This window comes from Tasmannia lanceolata, unplaced genomic scaffold, assembly GCF_043159265.1.
Source record: "Tasmannia lanceolata isolate RefF3 unplaced genomic scaffold, GAP_Taslan_0.1 ptg000004l, whole genome shotgun sequence".
Classification (NCBI taxonomy): domain Eukaryota; kingdom Viridiplantae; phylum Streptophyta; class Magnoliopsida; order Canellales; family Winteraceae; genus Tasmannia; species Tasmannia lanceolata.
In genome coordinates, this window is record NW_027518681.1 from 9,515,333 (window position 1) to 9,526,771 (window position 11,439).

At 37.3% G+C, this 11,439-nt stretch overlaps 1 protein-coding gene across 1 annotated transcript; it reads left to right on the top strand.

The window, feature by feature from the left end:
* LOC143876262 (Protein kinase superfamily protein) lies at positions 1–9,389 on the top strand. Its single transcript, XM_077377998.1, has 9 exons — positions 1–130; positions 240–318; positions 403–837; positions 3,346–3,600; positions 4,781–4,935; positions 5,374–5,453; positions 6,282–6,417; positions 7,646–7,798; positions 9,029–9,389. Exons 2-9 carry the CDS (start codon positions 303–305, stop codon positions 9,194–9,196), a joined length of 1,398 nt encoding a protein of 465 aa, XP_077234113.1. The 5' UTR covers positions 1–130; positions 240–302; the 3' UTR covers positions 9,197–9,389.
* The last annotated feature ends 2,050 nt before the right edge of the window (positions 9,390–11,439 follow it).

Here is an 11,439-nt window from a genome sequence, read left to right on the forward strand (position 1 = left end):
ATAAAACGGGGCGAATTTATCACTTCCCTTTATAAATAGCATAAGGTTCCAATGCTCGTTTTTGGTTCCCATCTTCTGAGAATAACGCCCTTAGAAGAAATTCCTTATTGGGTATTCTTTTAACCTTCAAGTAAGCTTCCCTCCTTGCTTCATATCTCAATCCTCCTTTGATTCCTCAAATAAAGTACATATGTGAATTAAAATCATAATCTCTTCCTCTCTTTTTTTCAATTTTGCAGAAACAGGGGATTGAAAGAAAACAGATTCAAATCTACTTAATCTGAAACACTGGAAATAACCCAATGAAGTCTGAGGAAGGTAAGCTCTATTTGATGAAAAAAAAATTGATTCTTTTTATGGGTTTATTTCATTGAAGTGATCAGAAGTTTATAATTTATGCAGAAACAGGGGAAACCCATCAAAACCCAGAATCAGAATCTCAAAAGAATTTGATTTCGGATGATATCTCACCACGATGTGTTATAGAAATACCAGTTTTGGGTGTCGATTCTGATAACAGTAGTAGTAGTAACAGAAGCGATTCTTCTGTGGATAAATCATCGATTATTAATGAAGCTTTGATTTCTACTAAGCATCATGGTTTAGAATGGAGGAATTTGATTAGTATTTTAAGGAAGAAATCTATGAGGAGACTTTCAACTTTTCCTCCTTTAGGGAGCTCAGAGACTATGAGAAGGAATTTAAGCAGAAAATTGGCTCGAATTCGCTGCGTAGAAGATCGATCAGAAGGAAAGGGGTTTTCACCGATTAAAAAACCTTCATGGAGGAGCTTTGATTATGAGGAGCTTTCTGCTGCTACTGATAATTTCAGTTCTGGTCAGTGAATTTTTGGACTTTCTCTGTTTTTTTTTTCCTGTTCTACTGGGTATTATTTCGTGTCCGGTTTTCTCCTCTTTGATATCATATTAACTTACCAACTTCTCCAAAAGCCCAGCGGTTAAAAATGCGTTATTCATCTTTTATACTCTAACACTCTCCGGCACGTGTGGCCCACTTGGCAAACACATGGCACATGCGGTCCCACTTTGAGCCGACCGCATGTGGATTTTTGCTGTCCGGGAGGTTTGAACTCGAGACCTTTGGCTTTATACCATAGCAAAAATAAAGAGAAATGATATCAAATGATATCAGCACAGCCATGTTTTAATAATTGCACAGACCCAACTTGTGTTTTCAGTTTTTATTGGCTTTTCAAAGCTTTTTGCGGACTGTAATAACTTTTGATAGCTATTTAAATAATAAAAGACAAGATGAGTTTGTGCAAATATCAAAACAGGGTTGTGCTGATATCATATTCGGGAAAAATAAGAAAGGAGAGGGGTGGATGGTAAAACAACCAGGGGTGTAAATATCAGTTCCTGCACTTTTTTTAGTGTATACTTACTAAAATGCCCTTTACTTACTGAAAATAATCTAAACCATCCAACCCAAACAAAAATCATAGGGAGTGAAGGGTTAAGCCGTTAAGAACACAAATGTAAGCCAATTTACTAAGAGGCAGTCATGGATCGATACCCATTGTTGCCCTCTGAAATAAGGACTAGACCTCAGAAAGTGGATCGTGAGATAGCTCTTGGAAAGATGACCCGCGACGTGACGTGCCTACACACAAGAGCGTCAGAAAGAGACGAGACCCGTAGTTAGACTCCGGGGAGGAGTTGATCTCTCTGAAAAGACAAGACTTTGAGAGTGATGTGTTACTTACCGGGTAGTTTGTCTCACCTTTTATAGAGCAGAGTCCTCAACCTTGTAGGAATCTTGCCTTTACAAGACTAGCTATTTGCTAATTAGGTTGCTTTTTGTGTTCGAGATTGATTATCCTGTTGAGGCGGCTAGGGTCCCTGAGAGCACAACAAAGTTACCCTTTTACCCTTAGTGCCTTTTGGTTTACCCGTGCTCCGGTGTCAGCTCCTCATTGGGAGGCTAAGTTTACCCCACCACCCATTAACCCTCTTGTAAATCTTTGACTATAAATAGATTTTGGCCGTCTTTGTTCGACAACAAAAACTACATATTATTTATGCCTTGTTTTTCAACCAGAATTTTTTTTCCATGGAATATTAGCGTACACGTATTGAGAGGGTTAGGGAGAGTGACAGTGAGAGAATTGGGATAATATTCCACGGAATAAACTTTCAAGGCTGCCAAACATTGTCTTATCGATACAATTGGTTGATTAACCTGACTAGTTGACTTTTGGACCATAGTGGATCCAAAGCAAGGCCTATCAAATAGACGGCTCAGATCAACGGAAGATGGGACCCAATGGGCCTAGTGGCTGTGCCACTTTTTATTACAATTGAAAGATAATAAGTCATATTAGCAGAACTCTATAAATAATTAAAGAAGGATTAAATAGGCTTGATCAAATTGATTATATTGGTGGGGCTGTGGGGCCATTGTTTAGTGATCTCTTCATCTGGTGGGCCACTAAATGGATTTGGATCACCAAATTATGGGGCCCACCTATCATCATGCTCTCTATTGTCATAGGTCCCATGGATTGCACCAATGGAAAGGGTTACAGACATTCTCCATTTTCCCAAATTTTAGTCAAAACCAGTCACAAAATATCTGTCTGGGAAATTACTCAGGAAGGGTGTCTCTTGGAATTTTTATTTTATTTTTTGCTATTTCTAAGTTTATATGAGAAAAACTAGAAAATAAAATATTTTAAATATGTAAAAAATGAGGGGTGCTAAACTCAAGGACGCTCTTGCATAAATAGGATGAAAGGGCGCCCCATTGGTTGCACTGCACCAAAGTGCATTTACCATATATAGAAGTCATAGAACATCAAGCAATTAATGTTCTTTGACTTCTACATCTGATAAATGTGTGGTGCAACCAATGGTGCTCGCCCTTTCACCCTATTTATGCAAGGGCGCCCCTAGGTTTAGCATTCCTCTGTAAGATTATATAAAAATATAAATTTTAAGAACAAAATTAAGACACCTTATAGGGATATTTTAACGATATTGTAGCGACAAAAGTAAAGTATGAATATATATCGGCGATATTTCTGAATCTATGAAAAAATCGGGATTTGTCGTTTTTATCAAAAAGACAAAAAATTGCGATATTTTTGAAAGGAAAGTGATACATTCATCCCTTTTTCTTCCTTGTGCCATCGGGCCATCCCCCTAGTAGTGTTTAAGGTAGTCATATAATGCACGCTGGCCCATGGGGCGAAATATCACTATGCTCTTGAAAATATCGGAGATACTTATGACTATGAAACTGACTAGGGATTTATACTAGTCTCCCCCAAATTGAAGCGATATTTCACTGACTAATTTGGGTTTTTTTTTTTTAATTTTGCAGAGAAGTTGATTGGAAAGGGAGGTCATGCAGAAGTGTACAAAGGGTGCCTCCCTGATGGGCAGCTTGTGGCAGTGAAGAGGCTAATAAAGAGAGACAAAGAGGAGGAGAGAGTTGGAGACTTTCTGTCTGAGCTTGGAATAATCGCCCACATAAATCACAAAAATGCAGCTCGTTTACTTGGTTATGGTGTGGAAGGAGGATTGCACTTGGTTCTACAGTTCTCTCCACATGGAAGCCTAGCTTCTCTGCTCCATGGTAATTAATTCTTTTGTAACATTTTTTTCAGCTAAGGTAAATTGATCATATAGGTAGACTGTACACTGAAATTTGGCATATAAACCATCACACCCATTGATCATGGCCTGGTCTAAAAAATGTTCTTCACTGTCCAATCAATAGCTTTCATGGGTCTCCCAAATTTCCCATTGGCTGGATGTTTGGACTTTGGATCACTCAATTGGTGCAGTTTTGTCCTATAAGGCTCCTTTGAGACTTTTGGCATGGTTTGCACCACAAGTTTTGGTGTATATTTCTATACTATGCATAATGGGAAAACCTGTGTTACCATTCCCACTCACTCTCCTTGGTAATTTAGAACCTTATAAATATAAATTTCCTAAAGCTATTTAATGTCTTATAAATATAAAATTCTTATAGTTACAAGATAAAAGGCCCACACTAGTTTTTTTTTTTAAATGAAAAGGCCCACACTAGTTGCAAACATCATTCATGTGAATGAAAATATGCCATTTATGATTAAATTTTATTAGATGAAAATAGAGCTTGAGGTTAAAGCATAAGGTATTTAATAGCTCACATTTATATGGTATTTCGTGGCTATGTAGAAATTTACATTTTTATAGTGTTAAGGGTTTAGGTTGGGGAATGATATCAGCACAACCATGTTTTAATAATTGCACTAACTCAGCTTCTCTTTTTTTTATAATTGGCTTGTCAGAGTTTTTTGGGAACCGTAATAACCTTTGACAAGCTGAGTTTGTGCAATTATTGAAACATGGTTGTTCTGATATCATTTCCCTTACTGTTTAGGATGTAAATTAAAGAGAAATGATAATGCGCCCCCTTTCATCGCTTGGGACACCCAGCTGCATTGTACATGGCAATCAAGTCACTTCATTCCTTAAATGTGAAGTATATCAGCCCCTTTGCAGTCATAGATACAATGTAGCCGGGTGTCCCAAGTAATGAAAAGGAGCGCATTTATCATTTCCCAAATTTTCTTATAGCTATTTTATACTGTATTTCTTGATAGCCACTAAATGCCCATCATAGGAAACAAATATATTGAAGGAACGGTTGTGATGGTCTAATCACAGCGATTCTGATCCAATGGCAATTCAAGGTTGGGCCCAGTAATTGGATGGACTAAATCATTCCTCTCTCTTAGAAATGAGATTGAATTTCAGTTTTTCAGGTTCAAAAGAGAGTCTTGAATGGGGCATCCGGTTTAAAGTGGCTTTAGGGGTGGCAGAAGGGCTGCTATATCTTCATCAGGGCTGCCACAGACGTATAATTCATAGAGACATCAAGGCCTCTAACATATTGCTTACACAAGATTATGAACCTCAGGTATCATTTATAAGAAAGGGTTGCCAATATCAAAATCCCTATTTCCTTGGGGAATGATAGTGTAAGATGCAGCTTCTGAGAGTTGCCAACACATATGGTGATTGGGATCATCCACTTGAAATCATCAACGATTGATCCAAATCGTTCATCCGGTGGGCCCCACCATGGAACAACCATTCTCATTCAGTGAGCAAATCCTCCAATTGGACTGGCAGAATTATTTGATCAGATCATGTTTTGGGATATGGGGTGGTCCCACTGGATGAATGGTTCAGATTGCACTGAAGGCTGAAGCCATGTGGGTGGGTCCAGTCACTGCATCTCATGGGAACTCTCATATAAGTGCATCTCACAATATCATTTCTCTTCTTTTTCCAAATCTTTTCAAGTTTTCTTCTGAATGGAAATGTACTTTTGAATGCCATTTTCTCCCTGCAGATTTCTGATTTTGGATTGGCAAAGTGGCTTCCTGAAAAATGGTCTCACCACATAGTTTTCCCCATCGAAGGCACATTTGGGTAAGAAACACTTGAATATATTAATTAGTTGATAGACCTCACCCTTGTCCCTGGCCTCAGGGGCGACGGCACTTGTAAGGGAAAGGGGGCAATTGCCCCCCTTAATTTTTTGGGAAAGAACAAATATACCTTTATTGGTGAATGTCACCGAATGCAGAAAAGTAGAAAACAGATGAAAGGGCGCCCCATTGGTGAATGTCACCGAATCCATTTATTGTTCTTTGACTTATACAAGTTATAAATGCACATTGGTCCCGTTCCACCAGTGGGGTTTGCAAGAGAATTTAACATTCCACTTTTTGACGAATGATAGACTGAAGGGCGCCCTTGCAAAAACCAGCTCCAAGGGCGCCCCCATTTTTCCAATCTTAAGAAAGTGATCCACTTTCTCACTTTCTTAAGATTGGACCAATGGAGGCGCCCTTGTAGCTGGTTTTTGTATGCCGCACTTCATTCTATCATTCCTCACTTGAATATGTTTTGTTCTCCGGAACAAGATTGAAATATATAGCCAAGGACATTTTAGCCGAAGTGATGTTTACGCCGCTGGTGATGGAATATATAGCGGGTTTTTTTTGGAAACTATAATATTACTTTCATTTGTTTGGAGAAAAAAAATTACTATAAATTTTGCCCCCCTTGTGCACAATTTCTGGCATCGCCCCTGCCTGGCCTGACTTAGGTTGCACGGTGGTGATTGAGTGTAGCATCTTATCTCAATTCTACCTCATAGCATGAGATTCTTCTTCTTTGTACTTAATTAGACAAAAAAAAATTTAAATTACATGCATATAGATTTATATATTTTGTTTCTTTCTTTTTTTTCAGATATTTAGCGCCAGAATATTTCATGCACGGCATAGTCGATGAAAAAACCGACGTCTTTGCGCTCGGTGTCCTGCTACTAGAGCTCGTAACAGGGCGCCGGGCAGTTGATTCTTACCGCCAGAGCCTCGTGATGTGGGTACGATCTAAGTATTTTAAGACACCATTTCATTTTTCTAAATTATCGATTTTTTTCTAAAAAACATACAAACTACGTATACGGTACCCGAAGTCCTTTATACATTGACATGTACATACATTTAGTAAATAATTTTATAATTTTTAAAATATAAAATAAGTGATTTATATCTAGTTAAGAAATGTGCTAAAATTGTACAATAATTATAAATAATTCTAAATGCAAGTTAAGAAGAGAAAATGTTATAATTTTATCAGGGCTATACAGATATTTGCCCTACCATGTTTTAATAATTGCACAAGCTCTACTTTTCTTTTCTCTCTTAATTTGTTAAAGTATAAAAGATAAATAATGCCTTTTCTCCAATAGCTTAAGCTTTTGGAGAAGTTGGTGAGTTAACATGGTATCAGAGCCAAAGGTCTCGAGTTCTAACCTCTCGGATAGCAAAAATCAACATACGATGGTCAGCCCAAAGTGGGACCACATGTGCCACGTGTTTGCCAAGTGGGCCACACGTCCAGGGGAGTGTTAAAGTATAAAAGATAAATAACGCCTTTCTCCAACAGCTTAAGCTTTTGGAGAAGTTGGTGAGTTAACATAATTAGCTTTGATAGCTTTTTTGGGAACCTTAATAAGGTTTGACATCTTTCTAAATTATAAAAGACAAGATGAGTTAGTGCGATTATCAAAATAGGGTAGTGCCAACATCAGTTGCCTTTTTCAGTTTTGGATTTGTTTTTTCAATTAAAATTTGAGAAATTCTAGTGGTCAGTTCTTGTCTATACAGATTCTTGTTTCACTATAAGGTACATTTGAAAAGCCTCTGGTTTCCATTGATTAAACAGGTGTTATTGTCCGTTTGGTTTCTGTGACTTTCTAAGGAATGTATGTGGAAAGTGGATTTTTAATGGATTTGTTTTACTGTTAAACAGATTGATTGTAAAGAAATCCACTTTCCACAGTTTTTATCTAAGAAACCGATGCAACTATACGGTTTTTGTGCTACTTTAAAGTTCCTTTGAAAAATTATTTCCCCCCTATTTACAAGGTTTTTAATGAAAGTTTTTTACCTAAACTAACTTTTAGCTAAGAAAATGGTTTACCCAACCTCCGACTCAGTTTTTTCATAAAACATAATTCAGGATTTTTTTTTCAATGTAGCCAAACATGCTTTCATCCATGAAAGCAAAACGTTTTTCGGCTGACCATCTTTCATCTGTTCACATAGGCAAAGCCACTTCTAGAGTCGAAGAACATGAAAGAACTAGTGGATCCATGTCTGGGAGATTCTGCTTACAACCCAACTGAAATGAAACGTGTTATGTTGACGGCTTCAATGTGCATTCACCATGTATCAGCAATGCGACCGCACATGCATCGGGTAACAAATTCTACTGATTAAATCTCTTCATTCCTTCTTTTTTTAAAAAAAATTTAAGGGTTTTTATAAGGAAGTCCCTATGAGCATTCTATATTGTAAATATATTTTCTTAAACCAAGAAAATTAAGCCCCTGGTTCTTATATAATCTAAATCCATTTCAAAAAAGCAAAAAAATATAATGTAAAAAATAGCCTTGTCTAAGAAAGAGAAGTCCCTAATCTACAAAAATGTCCACATTGCAAAAAGTGAAGGCATCTTGAATGTTATTATGATCATTTTTAAAAATGTTGGTATGATATTCTCAATGTTGGCACCATCATTTTGTGTTAAAAAAAAAAAAAAAAAAAAAAAAAAAAACCGTTCTTATATGATCGAAGAGATATAGGACCGAGTTGATGGGTACCAGGTCTGCTTTCAGCATATTAGAAAGGTCGGCCAATAGTGATGCAAATCAGTTAGCCTTTGCGGGAGTCAATATGGCTCGAACGGAGATTCTTAACTTTCTTTCCGTTTGAGTTTACCGTTTTGCTAGGCACTATCTTGATCATTGTACTTTTCCTTGTCTCCTTTATAATCACCATCTTGGTCATAGGTTTCCCCCTCTTTTTTAGGTAATAAAGTTCTTCATGTTTAAGAGGATGTTCCCTTTTCAAAAAAAAAATGTTTAAGAGGATGTTCTTACATGAGGACTTCCGTATAAAAAAACTGTTGTGCAGATGTCTTGTATTCTGGCATTATACAGGATCCTGACAGACTAATGTGCACAACACACACGTGGGTTTAATTTTTGGATTCTTCACTAAAGAATATTTCAGTAAATTTCTCCATGTAGTGGCGTTAATATATAAGCCACATATTAGGGTTACGGGATTAGTTTTCTTCTTTTTTTTTTCTTTTTTTTTGTGTTTTCTTGGCAAAGAAGAAGAGATTTGTAACCTTATACCGAAATAGTGGAAATCTTCCCCCGTGGATGTACGGAGTAGAACTACGTAAATCTTGTGTCTCTTGTGTGATTGTGTTTCTCTTTATTTATTTTTTAAAACAATAAGCTAGGGTCAAACCCCTATCCTCAAGGTTGCAACCCTAATGTCCTTCACTACGTACTAATTAGGCAAGATTCTCTCTCTCTCTCTCTCTCTCTCTCTCTCTCTCTCTCTCTCTCTCTCTCAATTTTTATGAATGAAATGATATTAGAACCATGGGAGATTTGAACTAGTTCATGTATGCAGGTTGTGCGGCTTCTCAAGGGTGAAGATGGATCACTAGAGGTAATGGGAAGAGAACACAAGCCTGTTGCTGTGAAGGCCCTTCTTTTAGATACTTTTGACTTGGAAAACTACACTTGTTCTAGGTATCTCAGCGATCTCAATCGCCATAAGCAACTTGCCTTAGAATAGTTTCCACAATTCTTATGTAAGCTTCTATTTTGACTAGGGCTTTTCTTCTTCTCTTTCCCAAATGTGAGTTTTTCCTAGTGGGCCTAAAGTGTACGCATCATGGATGGGGCCCATAATGACAATCTTTCAAAACTGAAGATTAGTATTAGATTTTCCACTCTCTATTCAACGGGCTTTATTGCTTTATGGTCAACTATGTTTAGTATGGTGCACTTACTACCAATGTTTCGCTTTAGTATGGTTCAACTGTGTAGAGAATACACTAAAACTCTGTGTATCAACCATATATTTTCTCTACTTGCCGGTGCCTACGGAAACGGACCATCCAATCCGTCGGTCATTGCAAAGGAGTCAGAGCGATCGAATGATCATAGCCGTTCAAATTGATGGATTTTTTTATCCACCATTGCCCATGACTGCTGGTAATAGTCTGAAAGCATCGGGCTGATATGGTGATTAAAAATTCGGGTTGGATCAAGTTTTAAGGGTATGTCATATCTATACACCAAATTACGGGATATATTCTATACGCAAAAATAATGTTACATTCCATCTGGCCCTGTTCGTTTTAGATTTTTACAACCGATTATGCATCCAAAACTGATTATTGGACTCAAAATGAAATCGGTTATAGTGGGTCCTACCTTTGAGTGATCAGAACCATTCAATTGATAGGCCTTGCTTTGGATCTCTTATGCCCAAAAAGATCATGCCGATCATCCAATGGTTCACATTCAATGGTAAAAAATACACGATTCAGATGTTAAGATTGCATTATTGGTGTGATTTTTCAGTCATACAATATCCAAATCAAGGTCTATGAAATGGATGGTGCAGATCATATTTAACGACCAAAAATACTTTATATGCTATAATTATCCGATTAGAGTGATTTTCAGGGCATTAGACATATCATATAAGGCCACCAGCAAAAAAAAACCCCGCGCTATGCATGGGCCGACAAAGAATTGTACATACAACATCATAGGTTGATCTAAACCGTCCATGTGATGGAACACAACATAAATAGGTTGTGCCCGTAAAATAATTTCCATAGGTTGATCCTAGCCCCCCAATCTATAGAGGTTTCCATAATTGTTGTTCCTTTTAAGGTGTTCAGAATTCGTCAATATTTTTATAGGTGTCATGCATTCGTAATATCAAACATTCCGTAATTTAACCCGCACATGGTGAATAAGGAAAAATAGTTTTTTCATCATCGTTAGGGGTGCAACTTGGGTTTTTCGATGCCCTATCGGTTGTCAAAATTAAAAAACAGAGCCTTGGTCATAAAAGGAATAATCTCAACAGCCAACTTTTAGGCAATCAGAAATGTTATAGGCAATAGTCCACAAAAAAATTCCATGGATTAAATGATCAGGATCATTTGATCCAATCAAATTTTGGGGGGATGCTCCATCCCATGTATGTGATGGTCTAGATCATCAGAACAACTGTAGCAATTGCATGTCTTCAATGGTCTATACACTCAGCCTCTGTGTATAGCTATATATGGGATCACCTATCAACCACCCCCTCTGTGTATAGCCATATATGGGATCACCTATCAACCACAAAATTCTCCCATCTAGAAATAAACTATATGTATCTCTCTCTCTCATTGAAAACAAGAGAATTTTGTGGATAAAATGCACCCACGACCCTTCTTTTATTACTTAAATCCCTCTCCAATTTCATGAAGCCCTTCACCAATGACTGCAAAAAGATCCCTCTCTTTTACTTTCTTATTATTATCTTTATGTTTTGTGTGTGTGTGTTATGAATGCTTGAGGATAAGATTGAAGCTTGTTAGGTTGCAATTCGAGATAGTGGGGAGAGATACTCATCTTCTTTGCTGCTTTTTTGAGAAGAAAACAGTGGCACGCAGAAATTAATGTGATACTTGCCTTAAAATAGTGATGTTTCCTTCTTTCTTTCATCATCCATTTGACTTCAGCAATACTCACAGAGTCACATGAAAGTGGAGGTCCCAGCTGAACTAACTAAACTAATCCACCAATTGGAACTTTAACAGACATTTTTTTGGTAGGAACACCTATATTCAATGAAGAAGTAAAATGACATCTAAGCCCAAAAATGCAGGAAATAATACCCTTTAAATTTAATAGTTGCACCCCTTTTTTGTTGTACCATTGGTGCTTCCACTCATGCTAGCAAAGCCTTGCCTCTTCATCTCAAGGTAACAGGTGAGTGAAACTCACACATCATTCTAATAAGAGGTA